At 43.3% G+C, this 21808-nt stretch overlaps 1 protein-coding gene across 7 annotated transcripts in view; it reads right to left on the bottom strand.

The window, feature by feature from the left end:
• The window catches only part of MYRIP (myosin VIIA and Rab interacting protein), a 364430-nt gene that overhangs the window by 45618 nt on the left and 297004 nt on the right, over positions 1 to 21808 (bottom strand). For all 7 annotated transcript variants that reach the window (XM_074945499.1, XM_074945498.1, XM_074945502.1 and 4 more), the window contains one exon: positions 3551 to 3728. In XM_074945499.1, coding sequence (XP_074801600.1) covers positions 3551 to 3728 — 178 coding nt within the window. The remainder of the gene's footprint in view (positions 1 to 3550; positions 3729 to 21808) is intronic.

The raw sequence follows: 21808 nt of genomic DNA, 5'->3' as shown, positions 1-21808 counted from the left end.
TCCATTGTCAACAGGACATGAAATGTCTTTTAATGGGAAGTTTGAACATCTGATGGGTTTATTATTCATATTTCTCATAATGACTGTAGAACTAAACAGTATTGTGGATTTGCATACTCTTCTTAGCATCCTGAATCAAATGATATCTGACATACAGATTTCTTTCAGACGCACAACTGACTGTTCAGATTAACCATTAGAAGGCCAGAAATACAAACTACAGGCAGAGCATTACTGTTCTAAAGTTTTAAGCCCTATTTTTACATGAACTGTTAAACTTAAAATATCAATATTTTTATGTATCTTTATGTATTTTTCTCCCTTCAATTTAGGTCTGTAAATATATGGAACTCAAGATCACAAATTTTATTTGGCACACTTATTTTCCCAACACAGAACATACCTATGGAATAAATATGACATATAGTAGCCAGGCTTTGAGTTTTGGAACAATTTTTCCCTGGAGCATAAACAAAACTACAGACAAAAACAAAATCAAAACAAAAACCCCAGAACACTCCACCAACAAAATGGTAATTAAACTGAAAAGATCTGTCAGGCTTTTTATTTTTAATTATTAGTTTATTTAAATCTCTTTGGTCTGTTTTCATGCCCAAATTTTATGTTAATTCAAAGAAATTGAGTAAGTGCCTCAGGAAGTAATTCTGCCTCTTGCAAACAATTTTTGAAGATCTAAATCTGTTGACAGGCTTGGCTATTTAGTTTAGACCTGGCTTAATATGAACCAAGAACATTTGCCTTCTTTTATCGCCAAAGAAAAATTAAAAATTTGTAACAAAGGGGTGACACCAGTTGGTGCAGGGTAAGAAAATTAACAAAGATCCAATACTATAAAGTTAAATGTGAAACAAATGCAAGCCATATGGTGTGGAAGAAGTTTGTTTTCCCTCCTCAAATACAGTAGCAAGACAATGTAAGGTCTGGAAGGCCCCAGACTTGTACTACTGTTTGCCCCGGGGAACACTTACACATGCAGGTGGGACGTCTTACAGTCAGAGTTGCCGGTATGTGGGTTCACTCTGAGGGAACAATCTCCAAATTGCACAGAACGGTTGAGACACTGGGGTGTTGGTAAAGTAAAAACTGTCTATGCTGATAACAAGTATTGTGTGGTGGCTAAAAAGAACCACTTCTGGTATGGACCAGAGAATGTTATTTTAATTAGCCTCTGTTCTGTTTGACAAGTATATTTCCTGTGGTAATAAATATTTTGTTTGTATTTTGTACCAATTTTTTATAATGTAATTAAAATAAAAGCAAAATTTAAAATAACAAAAATATGCTTTAAAGACAAACTAAGCTTACAATGTAAAATCATACCCTAGTGGGCTAAACCATAAGAGGTAAGATTCTATGCCCTGCTTTGTACTTTAAGCCTAGCGTTAATAGTAATTCAAATCATTACAACTACTATGGTCTTAAAAGCGTGTTGCTGGGTAATAAACTTAAAAAAAGAAAGAAACAGAAAATAAAAACTATAATGCAAATAAAACAAATGCTAATATAAAAAAGACAAAAGAAAAGCAGTGGAATGTAGTCCTGGCTTGACATGAGTGATTGGACACGGGGAAGGCCTCATTTCTTGGGAGACAGGATTAGGAAGGCAAATGGATCAGTACTCTAGGAACAGAATGTCTGTACTACCTAAGATAAGGGGGAACACCAGCCAACCATTTACAAAGGACAAGGTAACAATGGATAAGCCTGGAAAGTAAAATGAGATAACGAGTAAGTTGTTGAGTGACTGTGCGCTGTACAGGGATTGGTTTCTACCAAGTGACCAAGCCAATCCCAAAACATGTGATGCAATGAATATTAAATGCAATATATTGTGTAAATGCATATAAAGGAAGAGGTCTGTTGTGTAACTTTGAATGTGTGGTATCTCCTATATCCACCCCTATGCTTGAGTCCGATCAACTCAGTACAGCTTTGATGTCTGCCAAATAATGGAACCTGAGTGACAAGACTGGTGTTGAACCGAGTTCTTCAAGGACTGAATGTGTCTCAGGGGAACCCCAACATTCAATGCTTAACTAGTTAAATTCAATCTAGTTGTGCTTCTGCCCATTGTCCCAAAACACATGCAAAGTTCATGCTCATTTGTTTTGAGTAGCTGCTGCCTGCCTGTGGCATAGCTGAATTTGTTAAAATTTATTTTAGTTGATTAGAAAAGTGAAGTATGTTAGCTGATTAGCAGGGGGAAGGCAACAACATACAGAGAAGTTACCTACAAAAAGCAACATTGACTTTACCCCTCCTGCTAATGACGTCAAATGCTGTTTATTAGAAACCTGTTTGATATAAATCAAAAGGCACTTGCCTGTCGTAACAAAAGACATGAGGCACAAATCGTGGCATCGCCGGTGCCTTACATTATGAATTATTTATGGAAAAATAAGAATGGCCAGAGAAATGAGCTCAGTGTGGAACCGGTCATTTGTAAATGAAAATTCAGAGCCTGTTTCTGTGCCACCTGGCCCTTGTGCAGTCATTTACATCTATACAAAGTCATTGCAAAGTAGATGTAAACACCACTAATTTAGGGCTAGTCTCCCAGCACTCTAAAAAACTCACCTCCACGAGGGGCGCGGCTCCCAGCACTGGGGCACTGTTTACACCGGTGCTTTACAGCGCTGAAACCTGCTGAACTCTAGGGGGTGTTTTTTCACACCCCTGAGTGAGAAAGTTGCAGCGCTGTAAAGTGCCAGTGTGGGAGTGGTTGAGATTTACACCCACTTTTCACAGGTATAACTAACTAATCGAGGTGCATGGCAGTGGAGAATCAGACTGCTGGTGTTTACTACTACTATACTAAGCTATTGGTTGAGATCCTCTTGGATTTTGTGTGTTTTAACCAAAAGCTGAAAACCAGGGCAGGTGAGTTTACTCATAAGTTGATGCGATACCTATTAAATATCAAATAGCCTCTACAGGACACCCGTGTGTTATCTAAACAGGAACTAGTCTGAGCAAGGGACCCTTAGAAAGTAATTGTATCAACTTGTCACTAAGCTATGGTTAAGTAATTGCTAAGTACTAAATGACAGTGTCATTGACTTCAGTGGGACTTAAATCGGTGCTTAAATTTAAGCACAGGCTTAAATGCTTTGCTGAATCCAGGCCTTGGACAGGAATCCTACCCAACAGAATAACACTTTCTATATGAATGACAAGAGGTTACTTGGAGCAGAAGTTAGCACAGCAATGAATATTTCATTAGCTCACTGTTTACTATTACTTTATTGTCATTTTATGCACCAAGGGCCAAATTCTGAAGTCCTTATTCAGGGAAAACTAGTAGTATCATAATTAGTGCCATTGTTTGATTATTGTCGTCATACTAGGCATCACAAAGTTAGTGCAGGCTTTTTCTTTTTCCATTTAGTGCTTGACCCAGCTCTCAGTGAAGTCAATGGGAGCTTTGCCACTGACTTCAATAGGAGCAGGACTGGGTGCTTACTTCAAGTTTAATTTGTTCAACAGGAAAAACAGAAGAAAGTGTCATACTGGTACTATAAATATTTACTTGTTTCATTCAGTCTGTCCACACTTTTCCAGCTAGGTAACGCAGACAGTTTGTGTTCCCTCTGTCTCCTGACTAGGCCTTTCTGCTGCCTCCAGAGAATCTCAGGCATAGAAGACACGAGGTCCAGATCTTTGCTTGGTGTATCTTCACTAGTCAGTGAGAACGCAGACTGAGACCTCTGTTGAAATAAAATTCAAAGCACATTATCTAAAAATAGAAGTAGCCAACTATTGAAGTATTAATTCAAATTAGCAGTAAACAGTAACATTCTGCTACTTGGGTAAGTGCATGTCAAAGAAGTGCAGGGAATGAAATTAGCCTGAGAATGGAATATTATTAGTTCAAAACAACATTCTCGGGCTTGGACAGCATGTTTACATGCATTTAAAATGCTATTGCTTCCTGTGAGGAAGGCAGGGATTTGTTTGTATTGCTAAGCACAAGATTAAAAGTAGTTACCCAAGGTGAAGCAGTATGAATTTGTCAGTCTGGGAGTGCTGCTTGAAAGCATCAGTCCACTTACACGTTAGCCAGGGACGAGCCCAGAACAGTGATACAGAACATTCTGAGGTACTGCTTTCAGTGGTGCCAAATTTAAGAGGTTAAAAAAAAAGAAAAGAAAAGAAAATCCAACAGAAAAACCAAAATAAACCTGCATCTCCAGCAGCTTTAATTCTTGGATTCTTCTGCCTGCCAGAGAACGCACATAAACCAAGAGCAGAACAGAGCAGGATCCAGCCAAAGGATTCCACAAATTCTTATACTGTGTTTGCTACCCATTTCTAACACAGTGTCTGTTATAGCAGATCATTCAAAGGGAATGTAAGTTATGAGACAAGGTACTACTGAGATGGAGCAGTGATTCCATATCTGTGGGGAAGTTGTTTTCTTTAGGAACCAAATAAGCAGGTCAGTCATTTTAGTTCATGTTTAGCCACAGCACCAGATAATGACATTACACAACAGTGGGGGTAGAGTGAGGGCCCAGTGAACCAAATGAGAAAATACAATGAAATATAAAGGTATATACCACCCTCTTATTTTGTAAACAATCATTTTGGGGGGGGTTGGTGGGATACCCGTGCACTCTGCTGGAAGTTTTAGAACTTGAGTCCTAATATTAGGTTTGCGGCTCTATATTTAGGCATCTAAATTGTTGCCTCATTTGCAGAGATGCTAAGCACCTGCAGCTCCCAAGGATTGCACAGGGATTTGTGGGCGCTCAGGCCACTTATTTCTACAAATCAGGCCACTTATTTAGGTGTAGAAATTTGGATAAAGAACCCTAACTTCAGGCACTTGACTTCAAAATTTTTGTGGATTATCAGTCAATATCGTTTAGCTGCACAATTTTTATTAACAGATAATTTTGCTTCCAATTACAGCATGTTCTTAGACAGCCTGAATGCCATAGACACTGCATTTACCAATTGCAGCCTACTATTTCCAGTTCACTCTTGTGGACTAAAATCTCTGTCATTAGAGAGTACAAGCAAGGGATTGTCTTTGTAGGCCCTAGTCAAATTAAAGGATTTGCTTTGAAGTTGTGCAGCATCTTTATGCAGGGGGTGGTGACATTTTTAGGGCTCTGTATTTTTCAACTGGTGTCCAAACACTTGACCAAAGCAGTTAATCTGAAAGGGCCAGACCCTCAGCTGCATCAGAGATCTGCTTCACATGGGCAGGGATGAAAGAGGTGGCAAAGTTTACTTTAAGCTATTTTTGTTTCCACCCTGCCCCTCACTCCAAATGATCCCTGGGGCAGCATCAGGGCTGGTCTAAATCCCTTTGGCTTGTAGCAGCCCCTTAGGGGCCAATATGCTGCCTAGAGATTGCCAAGTGCTGCTTCTCTGGCCACGGCCTCCCCTCCTGCCAGAAGCATCCCTATGCCCGCTAGGGATTCCCCCATGCCAGAGGAATTAATTGTGAATCACTCAGTACTCTTGGCTTAGTTCTATGATTTCATAAGGGAATTAGTAAAAAGGCAATGAATCAAGCAAGAGGGATTAGTGGGTCTTCAGGACTCCGAGGATCTGGGAAAATGCCAGAATATTGTCCTAGATTTGAACCTTCCTTAACATTGTAAAGGCTTTGTAATATTGTTAACACTGCCAATGCGGAGCCACAAGTTCTAGCACGATACACTGGAGTATTCCATTTCAGCTCAATGGCACATCTTAATTAATAGACCCCCAATTGAGAACATTGTATAAAATAATTGTGAGTTGCACTGGATGGTATTTACTTATATAACAAAAATCTTCAACATGTGAAAATAAATGTGTCATTTCTCTAAATACCTGTATAGAGAGTACAAGTAAAGCTCTCTCACGCGGAATTTTAAAAAGTTGGGCTAAGCCAATTTTTTTTTTTTAAATTAAAGGAAACTGTTCTGAAGCTGAACCAATCTGTGTGACTTCAGTGAACATTACCTTAAATGGTAATAGTTGCAACTAGAAAAACACATGTACCTATGGCAGTTACGACAACTGAAATAAATTAGAAAAGAAAAACTTTTTTCTGTACTTTTGAGTGTGTTTACTTTGTGCATTTGAAAGCACAGTCAGCAGCACCGTCTCCCTTGAAGTCAGCCAGTCATTTACTCCCTGGCTGAAAAGACCTTTATAGACAACAGGGTATTTTATCAGAAAGAGGAATTATTTCATATTAACAGGTTTCAGAGTAACAGCCGTGTTAGTCTGTATTCGTAAAAAGAAAAAAGAAAAGGAGTACTTGTGGCACCTTAGAGACTAACCAGTTTATTTGAGCATGAGCTTTCGTGAGCTACAGCTCACTTCATCGGATGCATAGCATATTGTGGAAACTGCAGAAGACATTATATACACACAGAGACCATGAAACAAAACTTCCTCCCACCCCAGGGGGGGGGTGTGTGTGTGGGGGGGGTGGTGAGAAAACCTGGATTAGTGCTGGAAATGACCCACCTTGATTATCATGCGCATTATAAAGAGAGGTTTCAAAGAGGGATGGGCTATTACCAGCAGGAGAGTGAGTTTGTATGTGTGTCTGTTTGGGGGGGGGGGGGGGAGGGTGAGAAAACCTGGATTTGTGCTGGAAATGGCCCTCCTTGATGATCACTTTAGATAAGCTGTTACGAGCAGGACAGTGGGGTGGGAGGAAGTTTTGTTTCATGGTCTCTGTGTGTATATAATGTCTTCTGCAGTTTCCACAATATGCTATGCATCCGATGAAGTGAGCTGTAGGTCACGAAAGCTCATGCTCAAATAAACTGGTTAGTCTCTAAGGTGCCACAAGTACTTCTTTTCTTTTTTCTTTTTACGAATACAGACTAACACGGCTGTTACTCTGAAACCTGTCATTATGCAAGGCACTGCATTTAGCCGCATGGAGTGGAAATCTATCAACTGCATGAAAAAACTTGTACAGATACAGACAGACGACATCTTCCTTTCCAAATGCAAACAGATGGACATCGTACCAAAAAAGGACTGAAGGTAAAAAATCCATTACAATCTACATACCACACAGACTATGCTGACAGCTTGTGCCACACGCTCTCAAAGAAACTGCGGAATCACCTGATCAACATCCTCTACAGCAAACAGGGAAAGATTAAGAATGAGCTCTCAAAAATGGATACTCTCATAAAAAACCAACCTTCCACACAAACTTCCTCGTGGCTGGATTTTACTAAAACTAGACAAGCCATTTACAACGCACACTTTGCTTCTCTACAAAAGAAAAAGGACACTAAACTTTCTAAACTACTACAGGCTACAAGGGGCCACAGCAATGGTTCCCTCAACCCACCCAGCAATATTGTTAACCTATCCAACTATACTCTCAGCCCAGCAGAAGCAGCTGTCCTATCTCCGGGTCTCTCCTTCTGCCCCTCCACCCCCTCGAACATGATACAGTTCTGTGGTGACCTAGAATCCTATTTTCGACGTCTCCGACTCAAGGAATATTTCCAAAATACCTCTGAACAACATAATGATCCACAGAGGCCTGCCTACCAACATTACAAAAAGAAGGATTCTAGGTGGACTCCTCCTGAAGGTCGAAACAGCAGACTGGACTTCTACATAGAGTGCTTCCGCCGACGTGCACGGGCTGAAATTGTGGAAAAGCAGCATCACTTGCCCCATAACCTCAGCCGTGCAGAACACAATGCCATCCACAGCCTCAGAAACAACTCTGACATCATAATCAAAAAGGCTGACAAAGGAGGTGCTGTTGTCATCATGAATAGGTCGGAATATGAACAAGAGGCTGCTCGGCAGCTCTCCAACACCACTTTCTACAAGCCATTACCCTCTGATCCCACTGAGAGTTACCAAAAGCATCTACAGCATTTGCTCAAGAAACTTCCTGAAAAAGCACAAGATCAAATCCGCACAGACACACCCCTGGAACCCCGACCTGGGATATTCTATCTACTACCCAAGATCCATAAACCTGGATATCCTGGGCGCCCCATCATCTCAGGCATTGGCACCCTGACAGCAGGATTGTCCGGCTATGTAGACTCACTCCTCAGGCCCTACGCTACCAGCACTCCCAGCTACCTTCGAGACACCACTGACTTCCTGAGGAAACTACAATCCATTGGTGATCTTCCTGATAACACCATCCTGGCCACTATGGATGTAGAAGCCCTCTACACCAACATTCCACACAAAGATGGACTACAAGCCATCAAGAACACTATCCCCGATAATGTCACGGCTAACCTGGTGGCTGAACTTTGTGACTTTGTCCTTACCCATAACTATTTTACATTTGGGGACAATGTATACCTTCAGATCAGCGGCACTGCTATGGGTACCCGCATGGCCCCACAGTATGCCAACATTTTTATGGCTGATTTAGAACAACGCTTCCTCAGCTCTCGTCCCCTAACGCCCCTACTTTACTTGCGCTATATTGATCACATCTTCATCATCTGGACCCATGGAAAAGAAGCCCTTGAGGAATTCCACCATGATTTCAACAATTTCCATCCCACCATCAACCTCAGCCTGGTCCAGTCCACACAAGAGATCCACTTCCTGGACACTACAGTGCTAATAAACGATGGTCACATCAACACCACCCTATACCGGAAACCTACTGACCGCTATTCCTACCTACATGCCTCCAGCTTTCACCCTGACCACACCACACGATCCATCGTCTACAGCCAAGCTCTACGATACAACCGCATTTGCTCCAACCCCTCAGACAGAGACAAACACCTACAAGATCTCTATCAAGCATTCTTACAACTACAATACCCACCTGCGGAAGTGAAGAAACAGATTGATAGAGCCAGAAGAGTTCCCAGAAGTCACCTACTACAGGACAGGCCTAACAAAGAAAAGAACAGAACGCCACTAGCCGTCACCTTCAGCCCCCAACTAAAACCCCTCCAACGCATTATTAAGGATCTACAACCTATCCTGAAGGATGACCCAACACTCTCACAAATCTTGGGAGAAAGGCCAGTCCTTGCCTACAGACAGCCCCCCAACCTGAAGCGAATACTCACCAACAACCACATACCACACAACAGAACCACTAACCCAGGAACCTATCCTTGCAACAAAGCCCGTTGCCAACTGTGCCCACATATCTATTCAGGGAACACCATCACAGGGCCTAACAACATCAGCCACACTATCAGAGGCTCGTTCACCTGCACATCCACCAATGTGATATATGCCATCATGTGCCAGCAATGCCCCTCTGCCATGTACATTGGTCAAACTAGACAGTCTCTACGTAAAAGAATAAATGGACACAAATCAGATGTTAAGAATTATAACATTCATAAACCAGTCGGAGAACACTTCAATCTCTCTGGTCACGCAATCACAGACATGAGGGTCGCTATCTTAAAGCAAAAAACTTCAAATCCAGACTCCAGCGAGAAACTGCTGAATTGGAATTCATTTGCAAATTGGATACTATTAATTTGGGCTTGAATAGAGACTGGGAGTGGCTAAGTCATTATGCAAGGTAGCCTATCTCCCCTTGTTTTCCCCCCCCCCCCCCCCCAAGACATTCTGGTTAAACTTGGATTATTGCTGTGCACATTGTAAGATGAGCTATTGCCAGCAGGAGAGTGAGTTTGTGTGTGTGGTTTTTGGAGGGGGGTGTGTGTGTGTGGGGGGGGGGGTGGTGAGAAAACCTGGATTAGTGCTGGAAATGACCCACCTTGATTATCATGCGCATTATAAAGAGAGGTTTCAAAGAGGGATGGGCTATTACCAGCAGGAGAGTGAGTTTGTATGTGTGTCTGTTGGGGGGGGGGGGAAGGGTGAGAAAACCTGGATTTGTGCTGGAAATGGCCCTCCTTGATGATCACTTTAGATAAGCTGTTACGAGCAGGACAGTGGGGTGGGAGGAAGTTTTGTTTCATGGTCTCTGTGTGTATATAATGTCTTCTGCAGTTTCCACAATATGCTATGCATCCGATGAAGTGAGCTGTAGCTCACGAAAGCTCATGCTCAAATAAACTGGTTAGTCTCTAAGGTGCCACAAGTACTCCTTTTCTTTTTTCTTTTTATTTCATATTAATCACTTTAACCATTAACAAAAAACAACATTACACCTTTGAAGCCCAGTCAATTTCAAAAGATATATCTATATGTAAGCCATTTTAGACCTCGGACCAGATCGTCACCTGGTTTAAACCATCTGAGGATCTAGCCCCTTGACTTGTTTTAAAAGTTCCACTATTAAAACATGGTGCCAACAGTTACACTAACTGCTTTTGGTGTAGAGTTTTGCTTTATACTTGGATTTCATTCTACTCTTCCAAATTTCATCAGATAAAACTAGTAAAGTTATTTTAATTTCACTGCATTCTGGTGGGAAATCAGGAGATATGGGGTCCATAACAAGCTCTGCCACTAACTTGTTGTATGAACTTGGGCAAGTTTTAACCCCCCACCTTCCGCCTGAGAGAATGCAAAAACCATATTATAATGTTCAGTCACTAGGTGGTGCAATGTGTAACATGCCTTATCTGAGCTGGTAACTGCCATACCTGGCAGTGCATTAAAGTATCGTATCTTTCTCCATGATGGAAGCTCCGTAGATAGTTCAAAGCTGGTACAGAAGCCTGATCTGCTAGTAGTGCCCCTGCAACCTACCGTGTACTAGGAGTACGTGACACCCTTTCTGGTTCAATGTACTCAACTGTAAAATGGGGACTACCTTAATTCCTGCCCTTACAATTAATTAGGCTCAGCAACTGTCTGTAACATGCTTTGAGACCTTTGGGTGAAAGGTGCTATGTACAGTAAATGCCAAGTTGTTGTTTATTTAGTGCTGACAGGAGGCTTGGCGCCAGTCAAGACAGAATGATGCTCAGGAGCACTTATCTAAAAGGCTTATAGAAAGCAAAAGACTCTGGGAAATCCAGAAGAGGGGATATGTATATTATCTCTAGCTAATGCGTATTTATAATTGTTATTAAGAATTCACAAGAAGTGGTGAATTTTCAGGTAGTATTTGAATGAGGGTGTGACATTCTATACCTTGGGGGAGTGCTCTGTAGCCCCCATATTCCTCATTTACATATAATTGCAATATTGCATATAAAGCATGCCATGTGAGGTATCATGGGAAAGGTTATGATGTGCTGAAAGCCACTGCTCCATCTAAATGGGTGTATCATTAATGCATATAAAATTATAAGAATTGTGTTGTATGGTTTCCACTACAATATGCTGTGGGTTTGGGACTCGCCCAGATACTAGCCCTACAGAGACAGTGACAAGGGAAGAGGTAACCAACGCCCAGGTGGGTGCTGAACAGACATATCCAGCCATTGTACAGCAGAGGAGACTCACTCACAGGAGACACACAGGGGTATTGCTTCACCCTATGACTCAGCAATGCCACCAGACATACCTGGACGTGTGTTCTCCAAGCACATGGGACTAAGGGTACAAAACAGAACACAGGGGCCCCATGCTCGGCCCTTTCTCCTGCCCCCACCTATGCTGCAAGCAACAAGGACGCTCAGAAGACTGAAAACTCCAACAGAGGAGACTGGCCAGAGTTTCAAGGGTGGAACCTGCGTACTATGAACTGCAATATCCAGTGGAGTGAGAAAAACTGCTTAGTCTAGAGGTTGCCCGGTCTAACAGGGTTGAGAGTTTAGACTGCGTGCTTATATTTTCTTTTCTTTTGGTAACCACTCTGACTTTTTGTCTATTGCTTATAATCACTTAAAATCTATCTTTTTATAGTCAATAAACTTGTTTTACTGTTTATCTTTACCAGTGAGTTTGCCTGAAGTATTTGGTTAATCTGCTCAGGTTTACAAAGGTTTACCTTTCCAATGATGAAGTGGTGAACCAATTAATAAACTTGCACTGCTCATCTTGAGCAGGTGCAAGATGGTATATTCCTGAGGTGCCAGGCTGGGAGCTGGGGGGATTCAGCTGGTGCCTTCCTCAGTGCGATTCATGAGTGGCTCATGCCATCTAGCCGGGTGTGGGGCTCCACATGCAGTTGTACTGAGTGATAACAGCGCCTGGAGGGGTTTGCTACTTGTCACTAGCAAAGCATTGTGAGAGACAGCCCAGACTGGAGAGTTAAGGGGGCACAGCGGTCCCACAGTCCCAGTCTGCACCCCAGAGTTCCCGTTGTGATGCAACACCCCATATTCTTAATAGAAATATAGTTATGATATGCATATTGCATAACTAAGATGTTTTATGCAAGATGGGTCATGTAAGGTAACATTGGAAAGGTTATGTTTTACTGAATATGATTATCCTATTTGTATACATGTATCACTTCTGTATCTGAAGTTAGGAATATTGACTATGTAACAATTACAACTGTGTTTACACCCCAGAAATGCCCACCAGACAGAATGCAACCAGCATGGATGAGCCATTAGGAAAAACAATGGGTCTTTGAAGATGCTGATCTCTCATCTTCCTGGACTTCCTTCCTGTGGATGTCACAAATAAACCTTGTCTCGTGGTTGCTTTAACGCAGCAAGTTTGCCCACCCCTGGATTAGAGGGTCATTTCATTCACAGGGGACAGCATGGAAAACGCATTATTAAAAAAAATACTAAATCTAAGTATGTATGTAATTTTCTTTGTGCGAGTTTATCTTTGCGGTTGTACTACTGTTTTTAATTGGATAATCTCCATCACAGCAAATGCTATGAATTGCTGATAGATAAAAACAGATAACAACAACATGGGAATGATAAACATCCACAGCAGAAGTTTAGGCCATGTCTACACTTTCAGGTAGATTGGCACTGCTGTGATCAACGCAGTGATGTTGATTTAGCGGGTCTGGTGAAGACCTGCTAGGTCGATGGAAGAGTGCTCTCCCGTCGACTCCAGTACTCCAGCTCCCTGAGAAGAGTAAGGTAAGTCAGCGGGAGAGCGTCTCCTGTCAACACAGCACGGTGTAGACACGGTGGTAAGTCGACCTAAGCTATATCGACTTCAGTTACGTTATTCATGTAACTGAAGTACTGTAACTTAGGTCGACTTACCACGGTAATGTAGACCAGCCCTTAAAAGATAAAACAGGCATCATCAATTCATCTGCTTTAAAGTTAAAACATGTTAAATCAGCCTTGTAGCAAGAAAAGAACTATCTAAGCTTTCATTTTATTCGATCAAAAGGTGTCAACACCGTATTTCGTGTAATATTATTTCGTTTCACTAAGTTCACCTATTGCTAGATCCTAAATAAAAACACAAATATTGAGAATAAAATCATAGAAGCAGATGTATAATCTGCAGCAATTTAAGATCCTCTATTAATCCCCAAATAATAATAATAATATTTGAGCAGCTGCAGCCCGGGGGGAAGGGAAGCACCAAAAATATTAAACTAAAGGGTCCAGTTTGTATGAGGTTTATTTTCAATAAGGCATGAATGTCTTTAGGCAACAGCTGGTAACTGTGAATGACCATATATGGAGATAGGTAAAATATTTTCACATTGCTTAATGAACTACTGGAAGGTACTCAAATACTATAGTGATGAGATTGTAAAAGAACCTATATAGAGCAGAATTCAAAACATTCTGTGCTGGTCCCTGTTCTTTATTAACTTAAGATAAATGTCCTTCGAGCTAGGTTTTTATACTAAATACATCACTGTAGTATCTTAAATGCCTTGTCACTTAGGTAATGAGGCCTTGTCTAATCTAGAATGGGTTTACTAGTGCAGCTATACCGGTATAGATACACCAGCAAATCCTCCTAGTAAAGACACTGCCTATAGCGCTGAACGAGTGCTTTTCCCAGTATAATTTACACCAGTTTGCTGAACAAAATAAGTCATAGTGGCAAAAATATCAAACCCCTAATCAGCATTGCTATTAATGGCAAAAATGTGTGTGCCGTCATTTGGAGACAGGCTAATAAACTAAGCAGTTGAATCTTTCCTGTATAACCTTCACTGATTAAATAAGTAAACAAAAACAAACAAACAGTTTTGTTCTCTATCATGACAGATGATTTACAAGGGTCGGCATAACACAGTTCTTGGAGATGGCCTCCAGCTCATCAAAGTAAAATCATATTTTTAAGGCTCTCCTTGAACCTTAATTTGTTGCTAATATACACTGGAATTTCCTGCAGAGAAGTACTAAGATAAAATCAATTAGCAGTAACTAGAGGCTTCCAATCTGCAAGGAACTACGTGCTGAATTTTTCAATCTAAATCATGCTAGTAGGCTTTAGCAACAAAATGAAGCCACTATATACAGCCATTTAATTTTCACCTGTTTATTTGGAATATGCAGAGTTCAGACCAAGGCATCTCCTTTCAGGGCATCTTGGAACCAGATTCAGATAAATCCAATTGGGAATAAATACAAAACTGCACGACTGCTCTATAAAAATTATCTTCTTGTCATCTTTCACTGCCCCTGGATTTTCTTTGGCTCCTGTGATCTTGCCCAAATTACTTGCTCCTGTATTTGCATTTGAGCACAGCAGTGAATTAGTTGGCCAGAGAACCTTAAGGCAACGGCAGTTCTACAAATGTCCAGAGGCAGTGCAAAAAATGCTTGAGGGACATCATTGCCTTGAAAAATGGTGGAGCCTATCACAACCCACAATCAGTTACAGGCATGCCCATATTCATGACACAGATAATTAAATCCTGTCCTCGCCCCCTGCAAACTCCTCCTCTTCTCCACAGTGGGGGAAATTCACTTCTCAGCAGACACCCAGCACAAGGCCTTCTCTCCATTTAAATCCCCCAAATAGGGCTTACATGGACTTCAGGGTGCATAGGCCTTTTGCTGCCCCGCCCTTCACCCACAAAGAGGCAGGCTCCCCCCCCCCAAATACTCTGCATCCCTCACGCAAAGGAAGGTCCCCCAAAACTTACTTTTGGCCCTTTTCCTTATTTTATGGTGTTGCTGCTTCTTACAGCTTCCCTGGACTCCTGGCTTCCCAAGCAGCTGCTGCAGGGAGTCCCCAGCTGCCTGCCGCTGCTGCCACGCTGGAGGAGCCCAAGACAGCTGCTCATGAGCAGGAGTGGAAAGGGGACCACAAACCCTGTAGGAGCCTCATTATGAGGCAGCTGCTGCTGGTGCCCCCAACGAGTTCCATAAAAGGCAAGAGGAAGAAGGCTCCCTGGGCAGGAGCTCCAGGACACATCAGCCCTGAGGAGGGGCGGAGGAGCTCTGGTGGAGTGGTCTGAGGAAGCTGCTTGTGCTGACTCTAGGAAGGAGGAGGAGACTGGTGCTATGCAACCACAACTGCTGTTCCCCAGGAAACCTCCAACAAGAGCAGGATGGAGAAAGGGGCCTCAGCCAAGGCTAGCATCAGGCCACCTTCGTCCCTTCTCTGCTCCTTATGGGCTTGGCATCAGCATCTGCCTCAGGTTGCTCTATTGGAGCTACTCCTCCCCGTCCTCTTTTTGGTGATGCCATGTGATGTCCCAAAGGGCTCAAGGACAGAAGAAAGTCAGGCAAAGCTCAGAAGAGAACAAGTCCATCCATCATGTCCAAATCCCCTAATTCAGCATTCCAGTCCAAGGACAGAAGCGTGGGCAGCAGAGACCTAACAGCTTGCTGCCAAACCAGCACTCCATGCTGCTTCATTCAAAGCTCCATTTACTCCTGGATCGGGAGAGGTTTGAATTCAATGGAGCTGACTGCATTCAAAAAAGCCCTTGTGAAGCTATTTCGCATTGCTGATGTCAGCTTTAGATTGGGGTTAGAAGCTAGGTAATAAGATTGTGTTTTATTAAGATAACCAGGGGGATAATTGAAATTGGTAACAGTTAAAATCACTGGTGCAAGCACCAGAAACCCAGACAGCTATAGATAAAAAGGAGTCAGCACTCATGTTCAGTGCAGGAAGAAAGGGGAAGAGAAGCATGTCCTGAGATGAAAAAAAAACAGACTAAATTTGGCCAAGAGATACTTCAGCTAAATGGCTTCTTCAGCATTCAGAACACAGAAGCAGGCATTTAGCTAGAACGTGTGTCAACAGGCTCTATTTCTGTAATATGACATACATTTATGATGCGTTCTAAGCCATCGATGATTTGGGATCTGCTTTTGGTTCCTCCACAATTAATGGTGAGGGCAACTTGAGAGTTAGGCATTTAGTGGCAAATCAACAGATGCCATTGGTCATAGAAGAACCAAAGTATTATGGGATGGGATTTAAGGAGCTCAGGTAAGGGCTGGCGCCGGGGTGTGCTTCCGTATCCACAGATACTGAAAGGTGGTTGGGGCTGAGCGTGACATATCTGCAACTATGTGGATCCATTGGCAATGTGCCCCACCTACGGGAGATGTAACCCAAGCAGAGGCTACTGAAGTTTTGAATCTGCAGTAGTGGCTATAAAGTGGCTCTACAATCTAGGAATAAGATTTATTCTCCTTAGTCCTGCACCATCCCCTGTGCCAAGTATTGTTACTTGAGTTTGGCACATACATTACAGCACTATATTAAAGTGCCCTAAGGAATCTTTAGTGCACACCAGCAGGGTCTACACAGATGAATTAATGAGCACCGTTAGTGTGCTTTAGAAGTAACACCCCAGGAATGCACATTACCCCACCATACAGACAACCCATAAGTCCCATTTTGAAAGAATGACTTGGACTCTTAGGAACTTAGGGCCAGATTTTTAAAGGTATTAGGCACCCATGGGAGTCAGGCGTATAGGGGCTTTTGAAAATCTCAGTAGATACTCAGTAGATACTATCTGTATCTTTAGGCAGCTAAATATCTTTAAAAATCTGCCCTTCGTCCCACTGATTTTCAGTCAGGTTTAGGCTCCTATGTCAATTTTTGAAAATGGGACTTAGGTGCTTTTAAAAAATGTATCCTGAGTGTATAAAGTTTGAGTTTAGTGGCGCAAGACTGTTCCATGTTTGTACAGCAGCTAGCACAATGGGGTCCTGGTCCATGACTAGGACACCTAGATGCTACAGTAATACAAATAAAAAATAATAATAAATGTAGGTATTAAAGGCAGAGAGTGTCTGCTTGATCTGTAGCAAGATTAGCCATCTACCATAGCAATGGACTCTTTGCAGTTGGCCAAGCTGAATTGTGGTTAGTGCACCTACCACGCCAAACAACACACAGAAATAAGAACGGCCATACTGGATCAGACCAAAAGTCCATCTAGCCCAGTATCTGGTCTTCAGACAGTGATCAACGCCAGGTGCCCCAGAGGGAATGAACGGAACAGGTAATCATCAAGTGATCCATCCCCGGTCGTCCATTCCCAGCTTCTGGCAAACAGAGGCTAGGGACACCATCCCTGTCCATCCTGGCTCATAGTCACAGATGGACCTATGCTCCATGAATTTATCTAGTTCTTTTTTTGAACCCTGTTATAGTCTTGGCCTTCACAACATCCTCTGGCAAGGAGTTCCACAAGTTGACTGTGCGTGGTGTGAAAAAATACTTCCTTTTGTCTGTTTTAAACCTGCTGCCTATTAATTTCATTTGGTGCCCCCTAGTTCTTGTGTTATGAGAAGGAGTAAATAACACTTCCTTATTTACTTTCTCCACACCGGTCATGATTTTATAGACCTCTATCGTATCCTCCCTTTCTCGTCTCTTTTTCAAGATGAAAAGTCCCAATCTCATTAATCTCTACCATGGATTTATATAGAGGCAATATGATATTTTATGTCTTCTTATCTATCCCTTTCTTAATGATTCTCAACATTCTGTTTGCTTTTTTGACTACCGCTGCACATTGAGTGGATGGTTTCAGAGAACTATCCACAATGACTCCCAAGATCTTTCTTGAGTGGTAACAGCTAATTTAGACCCCATCATTTTATATGTATAGTTGAAATTATGTTTTCCAATGTGCATTACTTTGCATTTATCAACACTGAATTTCATCTGCCATTTTGTTGCCCAGTCACCCAGTTTTGAGAGATCCTTTTGTAGCTCTTCACAGTCTGCTTGGGACTTAACTATCTTGGTTCATTTTTTTTCTTTTTTTAGCCAAAAGTTCTGTTTCTCCAAGTGGATCAATAACTGTCAGTGTTACTTTTTTTTTTAAAACTAACTATAAAGCTTCCTAGCCACAATGGAGTAATTTTTAAAAAGTACATCAACCTTCATTCAGTGCAATCAATAAATACATCAGCAGGTGGCACTGTAACCAAACAGGTCATTCAGTTTTGTGAACTTTTGCATATACTTTTTTCTTCTTTGGTTGTTGCAAGGTGCAAATCACTGTAGAATCTTAGTACAATATGTCACAGATTGGAAACTAAGGTTATAGTATTGACAGAAATTTGCAGACACTTTGCTGTGATGAGTCTACTCTCTTCCTGTAAAATCCTGTCTAGTGGCATTCTGCTGTAAGAATATTGTTAGAAAAAAATACCAGGCACTTCGTTCCTAATGAATAATTAGAGCTCTCTTTTGATGGACAGAACTGACTGTATTGGAATGGCACTGCTTTTTCTATACACAGACAGTTCATTGGGAGGTTTCAACATAATAATAAGACAGTGTGCTTCTTAACTGATTGGAGGGGACTGGTAACGCTGTCCGCACACAATGTCTCCTATCATGTAATGAATACAAATGTACACTTTATAACACTCACTGCTATAACACTATTGGAGAGCGAATGTTCGTGAACCCTGGTTTATAAATAAACTATACAAAGGACCGTCAGTGTAACATCAACTTTTTTAAATCGCTCTTACAATGTCTGAATGAGGGGTTAAAGTTCTTTGGGCACATTTTGGAATGTATTTACATGGGATCAACAGGAGTATTTTTATTTACCTGAATATTTTCAGGGGAGATACAAATATATCCATTTTTCTATTGTTCTCTTCTTCCCAATGCCACCCCAAAAAAGAAAAGAATGGAAGTTTATTCATCACTCGATAAAAAACGGTTACTCACCCTTTTTGTAATGGTTGTTCTTCGAGATGTGTTGCTCATATCTATTCCAGTTAGGTGTGTGCACGCGCCACGTGCATGGATGTCGGAAACTTTTCCCTAGCAGCTACCCGTCCGGCCGGCTGTGGAGCCCCCTGGAGTGGCGCCGATATGGCGCTCTACATATGACCCTGCCGGCCCGACCCCCCTTCAGTTCCTTCTTGCTGGCATCTCTGACAGAGGGGAAGGTGTGTGTGTGTGTGGGGGGGGAATGTAATAGATATGAGCAACACATCTCAAAGAACAACAGTTACAAAAAGGGTGAGTAACCGTTTTTTCTTCTTTGAGTGCTTGCTCATATCAATTCCAGTTAGGTGACTCCCAAGCTTTACCTCGGAGGTGGGGTCGGAGTCAAGGTATTGCAGACTGAAGAATCTGCCTTGCCGGAGGCCGCATCATCACGAGATTGGTGGACGATGGCGTATTGCAACGTGAAGGTGTACACCAAAGTCCATGTGGTAGCCCTGCAGATTTCCTGGAGGGGTACATGTGCCAGGAAAGTTGTTGATGAGGCCTGAGCTCTCATGGAGTGAGCATTAACAACAGGCAGAGGGACGTTCGCCAAGTTATAACAAGCGCAAATACACGCAGTGATCCAGGAGGATATCCGCTGGGAAGAGACCGGCACACCTTTCATTCATTCTGCTATAGCGACGAACAACTGGGTTGTTTCGCAGAACGGTTTTGTTCGATCTATGTAGAAGGCGAGTGCCCATCTAACATCCAGTGAATGCAGCTGCTGCATCTTGAAGGTTGGTGTGTGGTTTTGGGTCGAAAACCGGCAGGAAAATATCCTGGCTGACATGGAAACAGGATTCGACTTTTGGCAGGAAGGCTGGGTGAGGCCTAAGCTGTACTTTGTCTTTATGAAAGATGGTATACGGTGGCTCACACGTGAGGGCCCATAGCTCAGAAACGCATCGTGCCGAGGTAATGGCCACTAGAGAGGCAACCTTCCAGGAGCGGGAGAGGTAGAGGAGTGAGCAGGAAGCTAACGGCTCAGAAGGAGGACTTATGAGACGAGAAAGGACTAAATAATGTCCCAGGCCAGCACAGGGGGCTTCATCGGGGGATGGATCTTTTCCAGTCCTTTTAGGAAACGTCCCACGATGGGGTGTGCAAACACAGAGCTCCCGGAAGCACCCGGGTGGAATGCTGAGATAGCTGCGAGATGGACCTTAAAAGAACCAAATGCCAGGCGCTGGTCTTTCAAGTGCACCAGATAGTCCAGGATGCACGGAATTGAAGCCTGAAGTGGGGGCACCTGCTGTTGGGCACACCAAATAGAAAACCTTTTCCACTTTGCTTTGTACATGATCCTGGTAGAAGGTTTAAGGCTTTCCAGGAGCACCTGCCTCACCAGGTCCGAACAGGCAAGCTCTGCCTGGTTCAACCATGGATCCTCCAGGCCATGAGGTGGAGTGACTGGAGGTCCGGGTGGAGGAGACGACCGTGATTCTGTGAGATGAGATCGGGAGTGAGAGGTCGACGCACTGGGGACCAGATCGACAGGTCCAAGACGGTGGGGTACCAGCACTGTGAGGCCAAGCTGGGGCCACCAGTATGACGTCCGCCTTGTCCCTGTGGACCTTGAGAAGCACCTTGTGGATGAGTGGAAATGGCGGGAAAGCGTATAGTAGTTGACCGGACCATGGAGTCAGGAAGGCATCTGCAATCAAACACAGGCTGTGACCCCGGAAGGAGCAGAAGATTGGACACTTCCTGTTGGCCCACGTGGCAAACAGACTGATTTGGGGACACCCCCAGCTGTGGAAGATGGAGTGGATAATGTCCAGACGAATCGACCATTCATGTGTAAGGAAACATCTACTCAAGCTGTCAGCCAGTACGTTCTGAAAGCCCGGCAGGTATGAAGCTTGGAGAAGGATGGAGTGGGCTAGACAGAATTCCCATAGTAGGAGGGCTTCCTGACAGAGAGGAGACAACCGGGCTCCGCCATGCTTGTTTATATAAAACATGGCTGTGGTATTGTCGGTCAGCACCGCTACACAACGACCCTGGAAGAAGGACAGGAATGCTCGGCACGCGAGGCGGATAGCCCTGAGTTCCTTGATGTTGATATGCAGAGCCAGGTCCTCTATTTGCCATAGGCCCTGAGTCATCAGGTTCCTGAGATGCGGTCCCCAGCCTAGTGTGGATGCATCCGTTACCAGGGTCAGAGTGGGCTGGGGAGCGTGGAATGGAACCCCAGCACCCACCATGTGGGGGTCCAGCCACCAATGGAGAGAATCGAGGGTATGTCCCGGAACGGTGAGCACCATGTCCAAAGTGTTGCGGCCGGGGTGGTATACGGACACAAGCCACGCCTGCAGGGGCCTGAGCCGCAACCTGGCATGCTGCACCATGTAAGTGCAGGACGCCATGTGGCCCAGCAGCTTGAGACACTGCCTCACCGTGGTGGTGGTAAAGCTGCAAATGCTGGTGATTATGTGCGCGAGGGCTAGACGTTGGGCCTCTGGGAGGAATGCTCTCACCTGGTTTGCATCCAGGACTGCCCCAATAAATTCTATTGTTCGGGTTGGGGTGAGAACAGACTTGTTGACATTGACAATGATGCCCAAGCGGTCAAACGTGTCTCTGACCATTTGCACCTGTGATTCTACGTGCTGGTGAGACCGGCCTTGTATGAGCCAGTTGTCCAGGTACGGGTAGACATGCACGTGACGGAGGCGAAGAAAAGCTGCCAAAACCATCATGCATTTGGTGAAGATGTGAGGAGCCATGCACAGGCCGAACGGAAGGGCCGTGAACTGATAATGCATCTTGTTCACAACAAAGATGAGAAAATGTCTGTGAGATCGGTTGATTGAAAAGTGAAAAT

Source organism: Natator depressus, chromosome 2 (assembly GCF_965152275.1).
Source record: "Natator depressus isolate rNatDep1 chromosome 2, rNatDep2.hap1, whole genome shotgun sequence".
NCBI lineage: Eukaryota > Metazoa > Chordata > Testudines > Cheloniidae > Natator > Natator depressus.
Note: the sequence above shows the minus strand (reverse complement) of the source record. Positions and strands in the feature narration are given on the sequence as shown.